At 37.1% G+C, this 24,571-nt stretch overlaps 1 protein-coding gene across 1 annotated transcript; it reads left to right on the plus strand.

Annotated features, from left to right (window-relative positions):
• Nucleotides 1-14,809: 14,809 nt before the first annotated feature.
• Nucleotides 14,810-19,615, plus strand: LOC122008289 (protein Dr1 homolog). The gene is made up of 5 exons (XM_042563982.1): nt 14,810-15,044; nt 16,378-16,467; nt 18,169-18,263; nt 19,151-19,219; nt 19,304-19,615. Exons 1-5 carry the CDS (start codon nt 14,990-14,992, stop codon nt 19,457-19,459), a joined length of 465 nt encoding a protein of 154 aa, XP_042419916.1. The 5' UTR covers nt 14,810-14,989; the 3' UTR covers nt 19,460-19,615.
• The last annotated feature ends 4,956 nt before the right edge of the window (nt 19,616-24,571 follow it).

A 24,571-nucleotide genomic window follows, 5' to 3' on the forward strand; every position in this document is an offset into this window, starting at 1 on the left:
TAGAAATGGGGTGAGATGCTAGGATCAACCAAATTATTCAAAATGTATCATGCATCCCTTGAATAATTAGGTTGAAGAGACATTAATTGAGTTTGGGGAACACCATTACACAATTCATGTGTATTTGGTTCCTAGATCTTACTCATACATTCCAACCAAGGAATCTTGGTTGGACTTTTGTCTAGAAATTGTCTAACATAGTTAATGTGTGTGGTTGATACTTTTTGCTTGATACATTTCATGACTTTGATTGATGTTAGGACAAGTTGATAAAGAAGTATTAGGAACTAAGACTTATTTTGACAAACTTGAAACTAATCATAGAAAGGACGAATTTTGGAATAGGTTATAGGTAGCCTATGTCAGTTTTGGGACTTTGCTTCACTACAGATTGTAGTTTCAGCAATTTCCTAAGTTTGTGGAGATTCACTGATTTTGAAGCTAAGAATCGAGAAGGTTTAAATTTTGAATTTCTAAGCCTTGAATGAGTTCAATTCTTGAGAGCAAATCATTAGGAATTATCCATCTGATATCACTAACTATAATCTATGGGCTTCTAGGATCCTAGGAAGTTGTTGGAACAAAATTTAGGACTTTTGATACGAGTTTCAGATATCAGAAGTCTGAAGTATCAGACACTGATCGGTCGCTGGACCGGTCAGGAGACTCCCTGATCGGTCCACAGTCCGGTCAGGGGCTCTCTTGCGACAATCATATCTGAACGGTCTGCAGACCGTTCAGATATCGAACAGAGAGGTTGCGGACCGATCAGGAGGTTTCCTGATCGGTCTGCCGACCGATCAGGAAATTTCGATAGGTTCTGTTCGCGTTTTGAACGGTCCGGAGACCGATCTGAAGGATGCCTGATCGGTCCAGGGACCGATCCGCTATCTCCGATCCAAGGATCTGATCGTTCAATCCTTCTCCTGATCGGACGGCCGTCCGATCGGGTTGGTCACCTACCCTCTTAAAACCTCCCATTCTTTGGCGTCTCACGCGAACCCTACCTCTCCGCTTCTCTCGTTTCTTCTTCCCAGCGCCGGCCGACCCTCGTTTCTTTCTCCGACGAACGAAGTAATGCCTCCAAGGTAACTTCCTCTTCCCATTCTATTCATCCTTAGCATTTTTTTTAATTTAGTTCTCACTGCATTTGCGTTTTTGGGTCGGTACTCATCTGTTGTGGCATTGTGCTCCCATGTGTACCCCGGTCATGTCCCATTTCCCATCCTTAGGAAGAAATCTGCAGGGGAGGGTACCTCTAAATCGGATAAGTCCAAATCTAAGGTTCCTACCTCTTCCCGACCTCAACCATCCAGTTCGGGGAGATTCCCGAACCAACAGTTTGAGAAAAACTTTAAGGACAGGATTTTCAAGTTGCTCCCGTGTAGGTCGGTTGATAAGAAGTACATGAACGAATTTTGTCCGTCCATAACCGAAACTATCGCCTACTACAAACTTGACGCCTTGGTATATTTGGAGAGAGACATCAACCTTGACTTAGTCTCGGAATTCTATAATAATCTTCATCAGACCTTGGATGGTAATTATAGAACCCGAGTGGCTAAGCAAAACGTTGATTTCAATATGATTGACTTCTTGGGTTATTTGGCTTGTCGTGTAAGTACGGGGTTGCTCTCTTTCTACCCTGATTTGCCAGACCCCGTGCCTCCTCCTCTCGATGCCTCACCTGACTCAATCTATGAGTATTTCTTTGGACACCCCAGACAGGATGGATTAAATGAGTTGGATGACGACTTTCCCACATTTCCAGCCCTTAGTCTTTCTCCTCCTGACTATATCCTTTTTAAAGTGGTCACACAATGTCTTCTACCGATCACCACTAAATCGTTGGCAGAGATTCGCCCGTATCACTGTCTGATGCTTTACGGGTTACGTCGGCGTCTAGATTTTGATATCATGTCCAATATCTATGCATCCATCGTATTCCATAGCACGCCAAGCGGCGACAATGTCTATATGCCTTATGGGCATGTCATTACTGATTGGCTCGAGACTTTGGGTATAGATGTCTCTAAGGGGAGGTTGGTGAAGATGGTTCGCCAGGATTGTCGACTTGGGAAGCGTGCGTTTTCCAAATCTGGCATCCTCAGTCAAGATGGGACCATTAGGTGGATGGATGGGAGGGCACTGGGTGAGTTACCACTCCCACGACAGGGTGCTCGTGCTCCTGCTCCAGCTGCACTTGTCGAGGCGGATCCAGATCTGCGCTGGCAGATCGCGGAGTTGGAGGACCGATTTGATCGCCACGAGGAGATGGTGGCTGCTGAGTTCGTTGGTCTACGTCTCAACATTGACCGACGCTTTGAGACCCTACAGAGACATCAGCTGGCTACTCATCAGGCGTTTATGGGATGGATGGCCAGCCACCCACCACCTCAGCCTTCTACAGACGATCCATCTTCAGGCAGCGGCGTGCCCCCTCAGGGATTCTCTTATCCTGTTGCTGATGACACTGCTCCTCATGATGAGGATGCGAGTTGATTTTGATTATGTGATTGATTGTTGATTGTGCTACTTTATTCTAGATACGATGTTGATTGCCTGTCCTGGATGGTTGCTATTTTAGACATTATGTTTATTTTCATGCGTTTTGTACTCCTATGATATCTTTTTCATGCTATGTATATGACATTGCTTGAGTTCTATCATATCTTACTTTTTTTTGTGGATTATGATATGGGTTTAAGGGGGAGGTGTTTGTCAGTCCTCACATTTGTTTTTATATATATACATTTTCGGTGTTTGACAAAGGGGGAGAGAGTATTTGAAGTTTAGAGACGAATTGTAAACTCAATATGAAAAAGGGGGAGAAGATATTTGAGATATATCCGTCTTAGGGGGAGGATCCCGATTTCCCTAAAATTATGGATATGAAAGCATTTCTGATCTAAACTTAAATCGTGTTGTCAAACAACAAAAAGGGGGAGATTGTTGATACAGTCTGACCTGGATGTTGTTTTGATGTTGACACTGATTTAAGTTTCAATCAGATATTGAATTAACTCAGACAAATCAGGGTTGACTTGGTTGACCTGATTAATCTGATTGGGAGAAGTCCGAGCAAGGAGCTTGGCACGGGAGAAGTCCTGGTGAGTGAAGCCAGGCAATTGGAAAAGTCCTGGTGAGTGAAGCCAGGCAATTGGAAAGTCCTGGTGAGTGAAGCCAGGCAATTGGAAAGTCCTGGTGAGTGAAGCCAGGCAATTGGAAAGTCCTGGTGAGTGAAGCCAGGCAAGGGAAAATCCAGATGGATCAAGGGTGATCGGACATCTGGTATTGGGAAGTCCAAGTATGGAAACTTGGCATGTATAGTCGGAGAAGAGCTCGGTAGCTCGGTCTCTGGACTGTCAGGATTAAGGGTAGCAAGCTTGGAAGCTTGCCTCTTAAATCATCAGACCGATCCAGTGGCACAAGTGGCACGGGTGATCGGTCGGCAGACCGATCCAGTGACACTAAGTGTGTCCTGATCGGTCTACGGACCGATCAGTAAACACCCAGTAGCATACAGTGTTGTTACTGATCGGTCCGCCGACCGATCGGTGAGAACTCAGTAGCATACTGCGAATGCTACTGTATCGATACTGACCGGTCTCGGGACCGGTCAGATTGATGCCTGATCGGTCCGGAGACCGATCAGGCTTGTGCGCGCGACACCTGATCGGTCTGAGGACCGATCAGGTTAGTTCCTGATCGGTCCGCAGACCGATCAGTAACGATCGAAAAAGAGATTTGAACGTATGGATCGGTCTGCAGACCGATCCATACTATAGTCTGTTTTGCATGCACTTTCTCTGATTCTTTCTGATTCAAAGTTGCTTTTGCCTAAATATTTCTAACCATCTAATGCAAGATTTTGAGGTGCAGGTTACTGGTAATTTGCAATTGGTTGATTTCAAATTGAGCTTCATTAGTAGAGGATACCAGAGAGACTTTTGCTATGTTCCACTGTAAACCTGTTAAAGCAGCAAAGTCGTGGCTGCGATCTGGCGGTGATCTGGCATCGATCAGCTCAACTCATGGTGATTGGGTGGAGCTCAGAGACACCAGTGAAGACCAGAATTCCATTGGTGTGAGCTCAGATGATCAGATGAGAAAGAAGCGTGATTGGCGATGCTATGGCTGGATGCAGAGATTTGCTGCAGTTTGGCAGGGATCCGTTGCGGGCGAAAGGCAGAGATGGCAGAGACATAAAAGGCTGGTTGAAGAGAGGGTTAAGTAGAAGTTTTTCTCAGAAAAAAAACACTCTCTGTCGATCGGTGCAAAAGCTTTGACGCTCGGGGCTGAGAAGCGGCTGTCTCGACTTGCTCTCTCTTTCACTGACCTTCGCGTGACTGTAAGCTTAATTTTGATTCTCCTAAGTCACCAAGCTCAGTAAGTCTTGTGCTATATTCTACATACCTGTTGAGTTTTTGTTGAGAGGTCACTCCACCGAGAAGGAGAAAGTTCATAGCCGGGTGTTCACCGGGGTTGATCTACCGAAGATCGGCTTGTCCACCTTACGGACACCGAGGAGTAGGGGCAAGTTATCCCCGAACCTCGTAAACACTTGAGTCACTGTGGTTTGCTTTGTTTCTTCCCTTATTCTTATTCTGTTCTTAACTGGTTTTCCGCTGCGCTAACCACTCGTGTGAGTTTTATCTTTAAGTTTTAGCTTTTGAAGAGGCTATTCACCCCCCTCTAGCCATCCAAGACCCTAACACCAAGGACAATTGCGCTAATATATTAGTTGACCAAACTAGGGGTTCAATCTACCGAACAACTTCTATAAAAAAAGGACTTTGAATATAAGCTTCATCATCTAGTTCTACCTTCAAGCATACTCTCTGTTCAATTAGTCTCGATGTGTCTGCACTCCATCGATCTCTAATAACCCTCTGAGCCTCAAATTGCTTAACATTATCAGTATTATTCGATTCTTTACTACATTTCATTGTTAAGAGAAGCAACAACATGTTACTATGTTCTCATTCTTTGTGACAGACTTATACACCACCGAAAGAGTTTTTAAAGAAGAAAAAAAATAGTGATTGTCATTCTTAAGTGATCCAAGAGATTGCAAGTCTTGCAGTAGCAGTCCACGGGATTGTTAATCAAGCAAAAGACACTTGAGTTATTGTTGTGTTTATTCGTTATTTCCATTTCAATCTAAAAAAAAAGAGATGAGGTTTTTAAAAAAATGATAAGTGAAGTGATATTCACCCCGCTCCTCTATTGCTTTCTTTCGATCATATAATTGGTATAAGAGTAAGGTTGCTCTAAATTGACTTTACCATCATTCGAGTTTTTATTTTTTTTTCTTGGTTCTTTCCTTTTCAAGCTCTTGTACAAATTTTCTATTTGCTTTTGTTGCTCCACTTACCCAAGACTTCAAAAAGTCTTAGAGATCTCTCTGTCTTGATTTTCAGCAAGAAGTCATAATAACCCATCAAGAGGGATACATCATATATTGTCCTCCCCTATTCAGTGGCGATGACTTCAACTGCTTGAAGGGATGAGTATAATATTACCTGAAGACCCAAGTTAAAATATGGATCATCATAAAGACAAGATTTACATTGCCAATCAATGAGGCTGGAGAACAGCTAGGATGCGAAAAATGGACCTCTACATCAAGAAACAAATCAAAATTGATGCCAAGGCTACACAAACCTTATAGTTTGGTATAACTAAAGAAGAACTCAACTGAATCAAACCATTCCTCAGTGTCAAAGATCTTTGGGACAAGTTGGTCAAGTTCCACGAGGCAACCAACGACTCAAAGATAACGAACCGAGACTTATATTTGAATAGATTATTTAACTGTAAAATGCATGATGGTGAGTCTGTGAGTCTGCTACACACAAGGATTAAGAATATTCTAAATGAGTTTCACTCCATCAGGCAATCCATCGAAAATTGGGATGTAATAAGGTATACACTAAAGGCTTTCCCTCAAAATACTTTATGGGCATCTATGGTAAATGCATACAAAATTTCTAGGGACCTTTCTACAATTAAATTAGATGAGTCATTTTGTGAATTAAAATTGCATGAATAAGATAACTCGAGTTAAGCCAAGAAAGGTATTGCTTTAATTACAAGTCAAACCAAGAGCAAGGAGTCTAAATCTAAGTTTCGATCGGAACCATAATCCAAAGACGAGTCGAATTCAGATGAAGATGACAAGGAGCTAACTTTGGAGATTGTTAATCTAGTCCAAAAAATGATCAAGAAGAAGGAGGGCTTCACTAAGAGGGATATCAAGAAGGAGATCCAAGTCAAAGGCAAACATACAGGCTCAAACAAATACAACAAATTCAAAGTTGATAGATCTGCTACAAATGCAACCAAAAGGGTCGCTTTAAGTCCGAATGTCCTTACACAAAAGAGACTAAGAAGCAAAGGAGAAAGATGCACTCAAGGCCACCTGGGCTATGTCATTCTCAAAATCAGAAAAACTAAAACAAACTAACTTCATGGCCCTAATGGCAACAGAAGAGGTAGTTGTGTCTGAGTCCGAGTCCAAGTCAAATTGTGGATACAAGTCAGAGTCAAATCTAAACCAACAAGATGATGAGGTAACCTCTTCCCTAGTAGATAAATTATACATAATTATCACTTGTTTAATTAGAAAATTAGTTAAATCCAAGGAACAAGTTAGGTCACTTCTTAAGGAGGTAAAAGACCTTAAGGGGAAGATCGACCTTAGTCCCTCAACTAATCAAGTTCACAAAGGAACATCAACTCAAGTTCAAAAACTTGAGAAAAAGAATTCTCTCTTGAAAAGTCAAGTTGAGGAACTTAAAGGTACGTTGGAAAGGTTCACCTCGGGCTCTAAGTATTTAAATGTAATATTTGGATCTCAATAGGTTATGTACAACATATCCATACTTGGATACAAGGCTAAGACTTGACATAAATCATACATGTCCTTAGTAAATAGAAATGCTAGAAAAAGAATCCAATCATAGTCCCAAAATCATGTTTAATTAATCATGTAGAACTAAATAAATATTGGATCACAAAGAATCAAATTCGCTACTTAGATAGAAACTATCAAAGTTGTGATCCAGGGGGCGACAAGAAATTTATTTCAAATAAAGCATCAACTAAGGGGGAGTTTTCATTTTTCTTTTTATTGCTTTAATATTTGATTGTTATGCTTGACTTTATTGCTTTCATTGGCTACTTAACTTATGGTGTCTAGATAGAACTAGAATAGCTAGATAGGACAAAAGGATTTTGATCTTGATAGCATGGTATCAAGACACGATGAGCTGATAGTACATTAGAGAAACATTGACTATGTGCATGTTTAGGTTGGATGAGGTGTATCCTACCTAGTGCACTTAGCTAAGTGGAACTAGCTAAAATTAACTCATCATCCTAAATTAGTTAGACCAAGATTTTGTATTAAGTTAGTTAAGTATATAATTTCTTTTATTGACTTTTCCTAAGGATGTAGTCACTCTAAAGTAAGCTCCTAAGCCTAGCCATAACCAAGAAGTTGGTTTAAAAAATACCTACTTAATTGACCCAAAGTTAAATTTGAATCTAACCCAAGGTCAAACACTCTTCCTAAAGTCACCATTCAATTAAACAAGTAAATTGGAAAATATCTCACAGAAATCCATAAGGTTAACATGTTTTGAACACTTAGTATGAGTGAGATGTAAAAATAACAGAATTAAAAATTCACTTAACTCTATAGAACCCAAGAAACATTTGGTACCAAACATATACTTTATGTGTAGGAACATAAAAGTTTAAATGAATGGATGTTGGATAGTGGGTGTTCTAGACATATAACCATAGACCTTAAAAAATTACAAAGTTAAAACTCAAAAAATTTACAAAGTTAAAACTCAAGGTGACAAAAGGCGAATACGCTTGCTCCCAGCGCCTCCGCCAATCCGTCATAGGACCAACACAGAGGAGGTAAATCACGGACGACTACTAGCCTTTGGAATAATGACTAGCACATAAGGGAGGTGATAACCATGATTTTTGCTATATTATCTTGATTCATAATGCATGTTTTTAATGATATTTTCATAGCTTAAAGCCATATTTACTCTACATTTCATAATTTCATTCTATCTTGGAATTAATTGTAAATTAGCCTATTATCATAGTATTTGATGCTAATATTTATTTATTATTTTGTAGGCATCAAAAAGGTCATAGACCCGATCAAATCAGGCCACATTTGGGCTCAAATCAAGGGCTTATCAAGTCAATCAAGCCTTGGAGTGTTTTGGACCATCCATTGAAGATCAGAGAAATCTGAGCCAACCGTCTAGGATCTGGTCCATCTAAGCTACGAGGAAGCACATCACAGTCGTAGATGAAGATTCAAGGGTTTTGATCCAGATCTGAGTTTATCCAGTCGTTGATCAAGCCCAGAAATAATCTGGATCGTCCGATCAGATCTGAGGAGATGTTTAAATCCCGCGAGAAGCTACAGTGTTGTTTGGGCTCGGCGTCGTAATTTTCTCTGCAGTATCGTCTTCTTCTTTGCGCGACAGCTGCAGTTCCCATTCCCGATTCCAGATTCGCAAGCAGTTCTTCTTCATCGTCGGCGATTCCTGAGCTCCGATGATCTTCGTCCGAGGTCACAGAGAGCGGTCGAGGGTGTTTCCCAGCCCGCAGTGCTTGTTCTATCCGCCGCAATCCAGCTCGAGGGTGTTTCCCAGATCTTGATTTCCATCGACATCAGAGCTCGAAGGACGTTTCCCAGAAACTTCTGATCGCATTTCCGATTGCCATTCCATCAGCGACTCCAACCGATCTGATCATTCGGTTGAGTGTAGCAACTTCCAAATTCATGCTCTGTTCCTTGTGCGTTGAGGATTCCATTTGGTTGTGAGCCCGAAGGATGTTTCCAGAGGCTATGAACATTCGTCTGGATGAGTGGGAAGCTCAAGATTCAAAGGTGGTTGCCCGAAGGATGTTTTCTAGAGGTATCTCTGTTTCTGGCAGAGTGAAGAAGATCTGCTACGGGTTTGGAGTTTGTGGAATGCTAGGGTTTTTGTTTACTTTATCTAGTCTTTCAATCATCCATGAATTTGCTCAGATCTTGAGATCTGATAGTATAGATTGTACTTAATTCTTTGTTCAGTATTTCATATTTTAGTTTTCTGTTTAAGTTTACCTCTGCAATTCCATTCCTAATGTTCTACTTGCAATTTCGAATTTATTGAATTTCTGCAATCTAAATGTTGTTAAGCTAACCAATTAGTTTGCAATTTAGTTTTAGTTTTGAATTATAAGCTTTGATTTACACTAGCTTGTTTAGTTTTGGTGATTTAGTTAGCTAATTCTTGTTATCTGCATTGGAACAATTGTGGATATGATTAAGTGTAATTTGTGAATGTTTAACTAGAGGAATTGTTTGTTTACCTTTATCCAATATTTTTGTGAATGAGCTTTGGAGTGTAATTGTTGGAATAGATTGGAATTAAGGATTGAATATAATTCGGGTTCTCCAAGGGTGTTTTAGTTTGCGAATTTATTTGTTATTGAGAATGAGAATTGAATTACTTGATGTAATGATGTTTTAGAATCTAGACTTTACTGATGTTAATTTGATGAATGAAGTTGATCATGTCTAGATAAGACATTCTTTATTTGATTTTATTCTTGATCATGGTGATGTAAGATTTTGATTGGAACCACTTCTAGAATTCACATACTCACTAGTTATCCTTGGAAAAAAAAATATGACTTGGGACTCCTTACTACACGTGTTAACATTAATTGCAATGAGTTTCAATCTTTATTAATTTGATGTGCCATGTGACATATGAAAATGGCCAACACCAGGAGGCATTTATCTCGGCTTTGCTGAGATTTGAACCTCATACCTCATGATGGCAACACCTCATACGCTAGCCACTAGACCCATCCAAGGGGACTACAAAGTTAAAACTCAAGAACCATGGGCTAGTAGCTTTCATAAACAATGAAAAAGTGAAGTTAATTGAGACAGATAAAATCAAATTAAAGTCAAATTGTAGTATTCATAAAGATTTACTTATAGATAAATTTGAATTAAATTTATTTAGCATCAGCCAATTATAGTCAATTATATAATGCCAAATATGTAGTAAAAATTTTATCCTCCGAATGTTTAAACTTAAGGGAATTAGGTAAAATAATATTTACTCAATCAGTCTATCTAGCTCCTCACTCAAGTGTCTGCTAACACAATAAGAGGAAATATAATTGTGGGGCGACTGGCTCACACCCACTTTAAACACATTTCAAAAATAAGTAAGAATGGACTAGTTACAGGATTACTCAAATTAAGGCATCTAGAAAATAAAATTTATAATGCTTGTAAACAAACTAAATCTTCACATAAATTAACTAATCAAAATCGAACCAATACTATATTTGAATTATTATACTTAAACTTATTTAACTCACATGGAGCTAAATCACTAAGTGATAATCAATACTGCTTAGTCATATGATTTTTTTTTTTTCAATTTTCACTTGGATAAAATTATTAAAATAGAAAGATGAAATATTTGAACAATTCATTAATTTATGTAAATTAGTAGACAATGAAAGATTCACTAATTTTGTTTAAAAAATGGATATCATCATGAATTTTCATGTCTTAGAACTCCTCAACAAAATAAAATAATAGAAAGGAAAAAATAGAACATTACAAGAAATAATAAGAACAATAATAAACGAATACAATCTTCCTAATCAATTTTGGACTGAAGTCATAAACACGACATGCCTATATACAAAATCTAATAATAGTCAATAGAATTTATAATAAAATCTCTTATAAAATATATTACAATAAAGTCCCTACAATGAAATATTTGAGAGTATTTAAATGCAAAGTACACATTTTGAACACTAAATATTACTTAAGAAAATTTATAGCTAAATTAGTCTATTGTATTTTTCTTGGGCATTCAACAACTTGTGGGGCTTATAGGGTATATAACAAAAATACCTTAAGAGTTGAAGACATAACATCTAGAAAACATGAATTAGACTTAGAATATTTAGACAAGGAAATAAATATTGAAAATTCAAGAGATGACCAAGATGAATATAGACTTGAACAAAATTAAGGTGAACAAGAAGAGTAAAACATTAATCAAAATATAAGATCATCAAAAATTAGTTAATGTCCTCCTACTGACAAAATATTAGGTGACCCAACTCTAGGAGTTAGAACCCAATCATTTTATAGGAACATGAGTCAAATTGCACTGATATCTAAGCTTGAACCCAAAATCATAGATGAAACACTATTTGATCCTGATTGGGTAGTGATAACAATGCAAGAATAACTAGCCCAATTTGATAGAAATTAAGTTTGGGACCTAGTACCTCCACAAAAAGATAAAGTCATTATAGATACTAAATAGGTTTTTTGAAACAAATTAGACAATAAAGGTGAAGTCGTAAGAAACAAAGATCATTTATTAGCTAAAGGTTTTAGCCAAGTAGAAGATCTAGACTACGATAAACCTATGCACTGGTAGATAGACTTGAACCTATTAGAATGTTGCTAGATTATGCATAACATAAAACATTAAAATTATACCAAATGAATGTCTAATCTGTCTTTTTAAATGGTTTCATAAAAGAAGAGGTCTATGTAAGTCAACCACTAGACTTTGAACACTTAGACTATCCAAATCACATATTTAGATTAAAGAAGATTTTATATGGTTTAAAACAAGTATCTAAGGCTTGGTATGATATATTATCAACCTACTTAATTTCAAAAGGTTTTAAACAAGGACAAATTGACTCTACTTTATTTGTTAAAACTCTTGAATGTGATATATTTATAGCTCAAATACACGTGGATGATATAATATTTGGGTCAACTAATATAAAATTTCTAAACATATTTATAACCCTAATGGAAAGTGGATTTGAAATGAGCTTAGTAGATGAGTTAACTTTATTTTTATGATTACAAATAAAATAAATAAAAGAAGAAAATTATGTATTTCAAAATAAATATGCTAAGGAATTAATAAAGAAATTTGGTATGAAAAATGCTAAGGAAATAAATGTTGATGCAATCAACCTCTTGGTTTTAATGTTTGTTTGACAATATGTTTAATGGAGTTAAGAGAAAAGTTTAGTTAGGTCAAGGTTGATCGGATGCTTGATAAAGGTAAAGTTCGGGTAGGTCAAGGTTAACTGGATATTTGACAAGAGAAAAGTTCATGCAAGTCAAAGGTGACCAGATGCTTGGCAAAAATAAAATCTTAAGGGAGTGAACCTTAGCTGATGAGAAGTTCAAGAGGAGTAAACTAAGCAAATGGAACATCCTATGGGAGTGGACTTTAGGTAGTGAGAAGTCTTAGATGAGTAACTCCAAGTAAAAAATCCTAAAGGAATACATCTTGGGTAATAAGAAGTCTTGGAGGAGTGAACTCCAAATAAATGAAAAATTTGAGAGCGGTCGATCGGACCAGTGTATTTGGACGACCAAGTTATATATTGTTTACATTGTTTTACTTTATTATTTCTATCTATTTTGCTAATATGGTATTGCTGAAAAGTCTTAATGGATCGGGTCGATCAAACACTAAGAAGAGAAGAAGTCCAAACAAGTCAGTCAAACTGGATATTTGGAAGATAAGTAAGGTAAGTCCTGAAGAGACCTTTCCCCAATTGGGACAATTTTAGGGGTTGATCCGATTGAAGAAACCAACGGAAGTTTCTAAGTTGAGATCAGACAATTCTAATAGTCAGACTCATTCATGCATAATCATATTATTTCTAACTTTGTTTTGAAGAATTACTATTATTATTGTACTAACTCTATTTTACAGAAAACATAGAATTAGGTTGACCTATCCGAGTAGATAGGCATAGATTAGATTGAGATCTAGCAAAAAAGGAAATAAGGGTTCAGTTAACCGAATATGGAGTCCGTCGACCAAACACATTTGGTAACCAGAGATAGGATATGATCGAATCTATTAACAAAGGAAATTCAAGGGTTCAGTCGATTGAATACAGAGTTGGTCGACCGAATACATGTGGATAAGATTAGATTGAGAAGGAAAGAAACTTCTGATGTTCAACCAACCCATCAGGAGGTTGATCGACCAATAAGGCACATTTCGGGAAGATACGATTTGGGCATATCATGAATTGCTGGGCAATTTTTGGAGGTCGGTCGATCGAAAAAAGGTTCGGTCGACCAGATGAAAAGTTTATAAAAGAAGCTCGACATCTGAGGCTAAAAATACAACTTGCTCATCAATCCATCTCTTTCTCGCTACTTCATTTTTGTAAGTATTGTCGTTGACATGCCGAGAGGCTCTCCGATAACATACGATGAATTTTCCATTTTTAGTTGTCGGTACATTTAATTACTTGCATTTACTTTTTAAAAGGAATAATATCCTGTTACTATCTCCTTCATTCTTGTACATGTTTCCTCCTCCTAAAGTTTTTCGGATATGAGAGCTTTAGTGATTTGCTTATTTGGAAATGGTTCTAAGTGATCATGGATCTTGGAGTGTAATCGCTGGACTATAAACTAAGTAAACCGATGGAGTCTTTCTTATTTCATTTTAGTTTTTTGCTACTTATCTCCCTCTCCATTTGTTTTTAGAAAAAGAAAAGAAAGTGTTCAAACGAGCGATATTCACCCTACTCTCCTCTCTTTATCACACTTTTTGGTCCTATAATAACTACATTTGTGGCAACAAACTTAAAATTAGACAACGACCTAGAAAAAAAATCAGTTAACTTAAAACACTATAGAAGTGTTATAGGTAGTTTACTATATTTGACTGCAATAGACCTAATATTTTATTTACAGTAAATATGTGCGTAAAATATCAATCTTGTGTTAAAGAATCTTACCTAATAGTTGTAAATCGAATCTTAAGATATATCAAAGAAACAATCAATGTAGGAATTTAGTACCCTAGGACAAATAGAGATGCTTGACAAGTCAACCCATAGCGGGGCGGGCCGACCATTTGGTGGGGCAGGCTGACGCGTCATCTTGGTGGATTTGGAAATTTCCAACCCAATCCAATTCAAGGTGGATTGCGGGTTAGACAGATCAAGTCATGAGCCTACTAAAAATTAAAATATATATATATAGAAAAAATAAATAAAAAAAATTAAGTTTGAGTTACGGATTAGACGGATGAAATCCATGAGCCCATTGAATTTTCTACTTCAAACCCAAGAGTATTGAATGTATCAAACATGATTTAGGTCATCTTCTAATGATTAGCCTTAGGATTGAGGGGAGTCTAGTGATGAGAACTGCATGTTCTTCCGCTGCTACTCAAAGCTCATTGTAGAATGTGGTGTCATATCTTTTCCATGTCGTGTTCACTATATCATGCTCAATAGGATTCTTCAAGGTCAAAATATCTTGCTTCAATTAAGCCTCATCAAATCCTATTGATGATATAGTGACCTTGAAGAACAAGATATTCAGGCGAATGTTCTTCTATTGCCTAGTTGAATTTGTTCACTCTTTTCTAGCGACCTTATCAGTTCCAATAATATTATCAACTAAATTATCTTATTATTGTTTTTGATTTTTTTTTTCATGATATTTCGGTAAGTGTTAAATTGTAATGATTTGAAGTTGAATCTAAACACTCGGAATTAGCAAAGATTAATTAGTGTTCGTCCTAAGAAGGATTAATTTAAATGTTAGATTAATTTAAAGTTTAAACGGAAGCCACTTTTTGGATATACTGGTCCGGATCCGGATGAAATGATGGATCTGGAGACAGATCCGAATTCGGTCAAACTCCCTAATTAAAAGAGCAAGGAAAATAACGTCACAGCCCCCTCTCTCTGCCGTAGTTCTCTTCATTGATTCGATCGATCCATCTCCCCTTGCTCGTTTCCTCTCGATTCCATTATTCGTTAGTCCTACCGTCTCCAATTCGGTTTTTTTGGGTTGATACAGTGCCCTTTAACCGGAGGAATCGATTCAGGGTTCGAACAGAAGATGGAGCCGATGGACATCCTGGGGAAATCGAAAGAGGACGTCTCACTGCCGAAATGTTAGTAATATGTTCTTTTGCATTTATTTTTATATTTGCACGTTGAATTAACGACGTTTTGTATCAATTATTTGGATTTTAGGTTTGCTGGTTTTATTTATACGTTAGGGTTTGGGAGGTGTTCGAGATTGCCCTAATTGGGCAATTGTTATTTAGAGAAAGGAAAAGCATGAGTTGGTCTGTTGTTTCGTTTTGTGCAACTTTAGGAAGATGAGGGTTTTAGTGCAGATTTGGAGCTGTGGAGGTTTAAACAAGCTTGGTCGTTTTTTATTGGTTTATTTGCGAGATGTCATCAATTTTATGTCGAATTACTTGGTGTGGAGCGTGTTACTAGGTTTAAATTTTAGCCTGCCTGTAAACTGTGCAAAGTAGCTGCGAGACTAGTAAAGGGTATGCTAATCTTAGTTTCTTTTTTGGATAGTAACTGAAGTAATGAAGTTCATAGTCAACCATCCATACTTAAGGGATAATGGATGTTATAGGAATTATTAGGCTTCTTGATAAAGGAACTCATTGAGGCTTTTAGAGCAAACACAACCGTCTATATTTCTTATTCATGTGTGAAAACTTTGTAGACTCATACACAAGAAACTATCAATAATACTCTCATGCTTGGTTTTGAAAGACATATTCCGGTTGGAATCTAGTTTAGTATATGAAAATGAGTGATGATCCCATTGCATATGTACCTTGTTCATGATTTCTCTATTCTTCTTTAGTTGAGGCAACTCCTTAATCATGTAAGCTTGCTGAATATAGTTTGTAGCTTATTGGAGTGACTTTGAAATTTTTGCTTGTTTCTTAATGGCTTGTGAATTTTGTTCCTACTATTTCGAACAGGACCAGGTGCACACCAAACATATTTACATAGTTGAGTCCTTTGACTAAACAGAGCTCAGTTATGAGCTGGATTAATTTGTAATTAGAAACTTTTAGATTTTTTTTCAGGCTTTTCTTTGTTATGTTAAGTAATTGGCATGATTGTTTTCATGACACACAAATAGAAGAGCTACATGACAGGCTTGAGGGTTTTTTTTCCTTTTTTTTTTTGTTCAAAAGAAATTGATGTGGCATGAGTCATTGTGATGGTTGCAGGGACTTTGTTTAATTTCCTCAAACATTGTAAGAGCCCACTATTCGCTTATTCAAACTTGCGCTTCATATGTTTAAGAAAGATTGCATGCATTAGATTTTTGTGGAAATTGGTGTCTGTTCCTTACAAATGGAGTTTGCCTTCTTTTGTCATCTTTTGACTAAATCAATCCTCTTGGATTCTGTTTTAGTACAATCACTGTGGTTAAGTATCCTGATTTTGCATTTGGGTTATTTTCAGCCACAATGTTCAAGATTATAAAGGAGATGTTACCACCTGATGTTCGTGTCGCTAGAGATACCCAAGATCTTCTTGTGGAGTGCTGTGTAGGTATTTGGAATCTTAACTCTAGTCTATTAATTTCCTTGCATTCATGTCACTGCTAATTGTAATCTTTGTCTGTATTGTAAGCATAAGAAAGGTGTCTACAAAGACATTGGCATACTAGTATTTTAAATCTGACAAATTGTTGCTGGAAGGAAAGCATTTTATGTTTTTACTGGAAATATGGAATATATTTGGGTGGTAGTTATTAATGACAATAGTAAGCATCCAGAGGGCCTAAGTCGTATATTTCTTTGAAACATGAATCTGGAAACAATAATTAATATGTCGTGAGTTATTATGTGAAGTTCAAATGAAGCTAAAGCAATCCATGAGCATGCTTGTGGATATTTGAATGTCACATTCTTATTTCCTATGCCCTTTCACTTTCAACCACCAAGTTCTTGTATGTGTTGGCATTTCTTTGTGTTCACAGTTATTTTAGTTCTAGCAACTGTATTAGATTGAATGAACATTTTGAAGAATGGAATCTTGGTTACTTTATAAATCGGTAAGGTGATAGTTGAGTACTGACACTCATGATTGATGGTAAGCCATGTAGGGTTCATTTGTTGCTAACTAAATAATAGTAGCCTTCTCCCATTGACTCATTGAAGTGTTGCTAAGGGTTATATTATTTTCTGTTGATGCTAGCCGTTGACAACATGTTTTAGAGAAACATGAACTAAGTCGACAAGAAGCCACTTTAAGCAATTCACTCGCCTATTCTTATGGTGTTGAGTTGCATCAATGGCGCTCGTCCTCCTTAATCCTTCTAAGTCAACATGACAAGCGTAAGGTATTTGTATTACAGAAAAAAATTCCTACTGTCATTTTTTGCTGATTGATTTGTTTCTGTTTGTCTACTTTCTAAAGGTTGGTTCTCTTGTCATGGTTATTATCAATCAGATACCAAGTTTTTACTTTAGGAAAAGAAAACCCATCAAAAAGTAAAGCTCTCATTAAATTGGTTCTGCCTCGTTAAGTTGAGCCCATGTTAATACAAGTGTTTATTACTAGAGAGAAGTGGAGAAGTCAAAGAGGGTGAAATTAAGGTTCGATAGCAAAATAAAAGAAGATTTGCTACATTGAGACTTAGAGTCAACAGCAAGGGTGGAGTTCATGACGAACAATGGGATAAGAACACATCTTGTTGCATTCACACCTAGTCGAGGGCCACTAAATAAGCATCTTGTCATGACAAAATTGTCTTACTCTCTTAACAACATTGTTGCCTTGCCATTAACAAGGAATGCAATTGATAGGATCTGTCCTATTGTGTAGTTCAATTCAATTCTAATGAGCTGAAACCAATATGATTTTGTATTTTTATATAAATGCATGAGATGTTTTCTAGTGAATCATGACAATCAGATTCTGTCAATCATATTGCTCTATTAAAGGTGTATACTATATAATACATATTTCAGGATGTAAAAGACTTCAAGCTGGGTAGGTATTTTTTTCTAAAACAAATTCTAGATTTTTTTTATTGGATCTTACTATTCACGTTTTGAAATTTAGCATAAAGATTCATGTTATGAATCTTAAATTGGCATTCTTGCTGTAATGCCTGAAACACATAACCTTTCTTCAATCAGGATTCATATTATCAGATGAATTTAACTATGGTTGTTAAATTGACATGTTGCTTTTTTATTCTGTCTGTTTTGCTGTTTAACTTTTATTCCTTATTTTAATTTGCAGAATTTATAAATTTACTTTCTTCTGAGTCCAACGATGTATGTAATCGCGAGGACAGACGGACAATTGCACCAGACCATGTGCTCAAAGCTTTGGAGGTTGTTCATGTTTGTCAGTTTCCACATCATCATCATTTTATTTATTTCTAATTTGAATTTTTCTCCACCTCTCTTTTTGGTCAGAAATTTTTCTCCATTTTATTCATGAAGCTTCTTAATGGTGTATTACTCTTGTGTACAAGGATGACAAGAACTTCACAGGCAGATATGTACTCATTTAGTAGTCATCCAAAGCTGCTATGCTAAGTTGGCAGAGGTCGGGGTAGTTGAGTTGTGTGCGTGAGAATTCAAATGTTTTTTTCTTGTCCTTATGATCCCCTCAGTGCAAACATGCAGATGTAGTGTTTCCGGAAGCACTTGGATTTATAGATACCAAAGTGTAAACATGATGTCCACTTGCACTTTTCTATTACTAGGATGTGTGATATTCTAGCCATTTAGATGGATGGGCTACATAGATCTTTTCTCCTTGAGTTTTTGTAGGATGGCTCCTTCGTTAGATCCAGAATTTCATCTCTCTTCATGTTAATATGTCATTAGCCATCCAATGGATAGGTAATTGTGATGCCAAATTCTCTGTTGACAGAATTGCATTTCTTTGCTGTTTAGGTGTCTTAATGTAGATATCTGTTTACATTTTTTTTCTTCTAGATATTGCAGTTACCCATAAAATACCTGTGCATGCTGCAATTGACCATATACTTGATCAAAGTTAAGTATGAAGCAGTCACCGTGCAACGAGTCTCATTTGAATGTTAATTTTATGTTGGCATGAGTTATGTTTGTAAGTTCAGTTACTAGTGCCTTGTTATCTAACACTTTCAGAAATTCAGCATCTGGTATCTGGAGAGGCTGCTTTCTAAGCTAAACACTAGTTGTTTTAAACCTACTTACTAAACTGATATTTTCATTGTTTCCTCAATCAGGTTCTTGGATTTGGTGAGTACATTGAAGAAGTTTATGCTGCATATCAACAGCATAAACTGGAAACTCTGGTATGTTATATCAAACACCTTTTGTACTTTAACGCTTTACTCTAAAATTAATTTTTATCTATATCTTCAACGTATGTGGAGCAGGACTCACCAAAAGGTACTAAATTTGGTGGTATGGAGATGACGGAGGAACAAGCAGCAGCAGAGCAACAGAGGATGTTCGCCGAGGCCCGTGCGAGGATGAACAATGGAGTGAGCTCACAAAAGACGTCAGAATCCGATCCCACTCTTGAGAGCTAATCAAATCATACTTAAAAGGATTATGTAAAGCATCCTTAAAAGTGGCACAATTTGAGCTATTTGCAGTCTGACTCCAGTTTGTACAACTGGTTATTTTCTATGACAATCATCTGATACGTAGCAGTATAGTTTATAAAAGCCAGAATATTTTTCTCATTTCTGCAAACTATTGTTCAAATTTGGTTGCTTGAGCTGCAAAAGCTTCCTTCATCGCAGCTTTCTGGTGATGGTCTCGGTGATCTTTTTGTTTTGTTTTTGTTTTTTTTTCTCACTTTGACGTACACAGTTTGTTTTATCGCAACTCAACTCACCTCGGCCCCTGGTGTTATTCAAGTTACTCAACAAGCCCTCACTCAATGGCCTGTAACCTCAAGTATATTAGAGAGGCATAAAGCGTAACTGACCATACATGCAGCCAAGAGATACTGTGCAGATTACAAAACTGAATCATAATATATCACTTCAAAGTTTTCAACCGGTGGAAATATTGCTCCGTAGACAACGAGCATTAAAATTTCACCCGGGACATATAATATTTAAGGAGCTCAAATTATTTGGGACGTTGTTCCGTTTAGGATCCATCTATACTTTCCTTCCTGATTGACCGGTGAAAAACTTATGTGAGACTGAATCGTCAGTCTCGTGTTCTAAATGAAATACAAATCTTTCTCTGTTGCTGTGAGTTAGGATTGCAGCTAGAACTGTTTTTTTGCCTGCTTCATCAGAACAAATATATTTTGTCAATAAATGAGAAATAAATAAGATATTTTCTAACAGGCAAGAAACAGCTATTCCGTACATGTTCAGTAGGACAGAAGCACCAAAATTCATTAGCTTCTGGCTTCCCAAATCAAAGCTTGCAACAAACATAGATCCAGATATGCTGAAGCTAAGGGCTTCTAACATCCAATTAATTTCAGATCATTAGTCATGCATAATAGGTTATTTCAACCATTAATTGCTTTTTTATACCAATCTCCCGAGAACTGTATCAAGTACAGAGCCTGAACCAAAAGAGAACACCAGTACTATGAATGAGCTTCCACCAAAAACATGTCAGGCAACCTTGCACAATCCACACAGCTTCAGGAAGGGCCATTAATAACTACGATCACATAAATCAGAGTAGAAGCAATATCGTCACAGCCATCCAGGTCACGAAAAACCGACAAAAAAATAAAATCCATCTTTAACAAACAAATCAAAAAACAAAAAAGGATCTTGCTTTTTCGCCAAGGATTCTCGAATTCACTTGATGCAAGTGGGGAATCGAGCCGGAAAGGCGCGAGGGGAAACGGACAGTACCCTATCCGTGGCGGCGCCGACGCCCGACCGGTTCCCGACCTGCACCAAGCGAACCCGAGAGTGCGGCGAAGGTAACGGAAGGGGGGACCAAAGGCTGAGAATAGATCGAATCGAAGATCCACTAACTAAGAGGACGCTCGGTGTGAGCAACTCGGGGCAAGCGGAGGAGGAAGGGCCGTGGTGGATTTAAGAAGCAGGCCGGCGTCGGAGTCGTTTGCCAGAAGAAATCCGCCCTATTCGCGGGCTCGCGTGGGCACCCACCTCTCTCACGTGCATGTTCCAATCCGGTAAATGAAATCTATCTGAACAATTATTTAATTTTTACCCTTTTATATATATATATTGCCAGATAAATGAATGAAAATGATAGGACAAATAATCAACAATTCCTACTTTGGGGGATTGGAATCCTGAAAGAGGCAACTTTAATTGTAAAGCTTAAAAAGTGAAGAAAATACACTAGATGAGGACATGAGGTGTGTGATTGCCATCGCTGGCTGCAAGAGGATTTTTTTTTTTTCCTTTATCTTCCATGTGTATCTTTTAGCCATTTTATTTAGTAGCTAAAAGGAATAAGAATATAAAAACTACTTGATAGAACGAATAAAGCTGAATTTCGAGGTTCGGAGACAGCATAAGGAACAGCATACATTATTTAACTAAATAATAAATACTGATGCTGCCTGACTGGACACTAACGTGGATATATATTAACGAGGGAACGGAGGTTGTCTTGCAAATAAAAAAAAATATGACAAAGAGGGCTGAAGTCGTGTAGCAGAGTTGAATCATTTTTAGTAGTTGATGAAAAGTAAAAAATTAATAATAATTAAAAGATTTTTTTAAACAAAAAAAATTGTACGGTCACCAGCTTTAGTCTTTATATACGATTAATGTTCCAATCCATTGGATTGTTTGGCCCTAAGGATCATGCGCTGCAATAGTACAAATTATTGAGGGATCGTGATCAATCATATATGGCCTAGGTCTGTAGGGACCATACTCGATGGCTCATTTCTATAAGGATTGTATTTAGTTATGTTTCGTATCTACAAGGACCATGACTTGTACATGTGAGGATCATGTTCGGCTATGGTCCATCCCTGTGAGAGTCATGCCTAGTTGTGACCTACATGTGCTTGCAAGGAACCTTAGCACAAGGGACTCGAGGAGCCTGAGATGCTTAAAGGGGAGAGTAGCGCTGAGTATAAAGCTCAAGAACAACACCAAACACAGTGCTCTCAGGACTCATGGTACTGAGTCACATATGTGTTTTAGGAGTAAATTTATAGGAAGGTCCCGAGGGCTAATTAGTTACATGAGAATCTCAAGAAGCCAAGGTGTGTGGGTGACATAGGGTGCCGAGTCATACAGGAGACCTAAGATGCTGAGTTGTATGAGCAACTTAGGGTGCCAAATTAAATCGTATCTACAATTTGGGATGTCAAGCTTTATGTGCAACTAAAGGTGACCACTAGCATAGAGGCTCCAATAGCCCAAGCTAAATATGACATTGGAGTCATAGGTTGGATTTGTCGATGTGGAGTGGAGCTACGTGGGCATGTCCTACGACGTAGGGTGGGCACTGCATTGAATACATGAATTATGAATTATGACAAAGGAAAAAATAGAATTAAAATATTTTAATTCATTAATTCTTATAGAATAAATATCTCATGTATAAGTTATAATATAAGTTTGGAATATAAATTTTCATGGTTTGCATAAAATTGTTACTATTACTATTTAAAAAAAAAAAAATCTACATGTCTACTATTGTAGATGCATTATAAAAAGGAGTTCATCACATCAAATGAACCAGCCTAATGAAACTAAATAGGTCTCCGAGACTATGATGCTATGATAGGATATTTACATTATCATGTAGGTGTTTATAATTTGAATCTCAACTATGATGTATTTATAATATTTTTTCTTCCAAATAAGAGACATAATCAAAGGATGTTGGACTTTTGGGCTGACCATCGCATGCGCTCCTCGATTTATTCCAATGATCGATGAAAAATTTTTATGGAATCAAGTCAATCATCCTAAGGATACTCAATAAAATTAAATGAAATTATTATTTTTCTAATAAAACTAAAGAGAAATATTATGATTTATCTTTTCCTCGTTAGTCTTGAAAACATGGATGCTCGAGGACTTGATGTATATGCGTTCGGTTATCTCGGTTTCTATACAAGTCCTGTTGCATTAAAGGAAGGCTTGTTGTTTGCTAAATTTGCACCTGAATCGCAGGTAATTTCAGTTTTCAATTTGTCTCAGTGATTTTGTTATATTTCTAAGACGGTAGATGATGGATCGGATATTCATGAATTTGAATAAGCTTGATATTCGATTATATAAAAATTATTTTTTATTCGTCCAATAAAAAATTAAATATGAATACTAATAATTTAAAAATAAATAATTTATTAGATTATATAAAATTTTATTATTTTATTGGTGGAGCTAGATAAAAAATTTAAACTCAACTCAAATTTAATAAAAAAAGATTAAATAAATTTGATAAACCTAAAACTCTAAATTAATCCTTAACCAAGAAAGTGTTGCACCAACAATCTCCCCCTTTTTGATGTTTGACAATATCAACACTATCACTTACAATACCACATGTAAGTTAGGCTAATCCCATAGCCTAAACCTTCTTCATGCCACTAGGTAATGAATACATAAGTTAAGCCCTTCATTCTCCTCCTAAGAGGGCAAACTCCCTCTAGGTGATAAAAGCCTAACTTACTCCCTTTCATTCTCCCCCTATTGGCACACATCAAACCATGCCCCATTTTTGGGCACACATCAACAAATTCACCTGTTGAAAACTCTCTCCCTGAAGAGTTGCTCATCGTTGTCCACAACTTCACTCGTTGTGATCAACACGATAATGAAGGCCCCATACCCTTCATTATCCTTAACCCTACATTCTCCCCCAATGTAGGCAAATGCCCATCCTTGAGCATTATCCACTTGAAGCCACTTGAACAATGAGGATATCCACTCCCCATTAAAGTTCAAACGCTCAACCTTGAGCATGTTCTTAACGGAAGGTTAACCACCTTACAAGGTTCATGAAAAAAAATAATTTTCATGTCTTTAAAGAGTCCCTCCCCCTAAAGACATGGTGGTAACTTCTGTCATTGCACCAACAATGACTTGGAATCCCTAAAACTTTAGGAAACCCAATTTTAGAAGTTTTGAGGTTCAAATATTCAAAATTTGAAACAAACCTCAACCTAAACTTCAACTTAGCCTTCCTTAACCAATCCATCCTTGTTTTTCACACGAAAACACCCTTTTTATGTATACAAATGTATTTTGAGGGGTTAGGAATGATTACCTAGACTAAAATAGGTTCAATATGCTGAAAATAAGCTTTCCCAGTCAAAATCAGCATCTTCGATCGATTGGAGTTGGGTTCCAATCGATTGAACCCTGCTGAATCGATCCACCGATCGATTCAGTCTTCTTGGATCGATCGGCTGATCGATCCAGCGAGCTTCTGCTTGCTAGAATTACCTTCTGAATCGATCCACTGATCGATTCAGACACTCCAATCGATCCATGGATCGATCGGAGCTCTGATAGTTGCTGAATTTCAACTTCAGCCAACTTCAGAAACCCCTAGAAAATTCTACAAAAATCCAAAAATCATGAAATTTCGTGTAGACATTATTTAGGGCATACTTTATCATGGAAAAATAGTTTTCTATGAAAATATATCATATCTTCAAAGATTGACACAAGCTTGAAAACTTGCTAAAACTTTAGCGTTTTTTTCAATTTTGT

This window comes from Zingiber officinale, chromosome 8A (assembly GCF_018446385.1).
Source record: "Zingiber officinale cultivar Zhangliang chromosome 8A, Zo_v1.1, whole genome shotgun sequence".
Taxonomy (NCBI): Eukaryota; Viridiplantae; Streptophyta; class Magnoliopsida; order Zingiberales; family Zingiberaceae; genus Zingiber; species Zingiber officinale.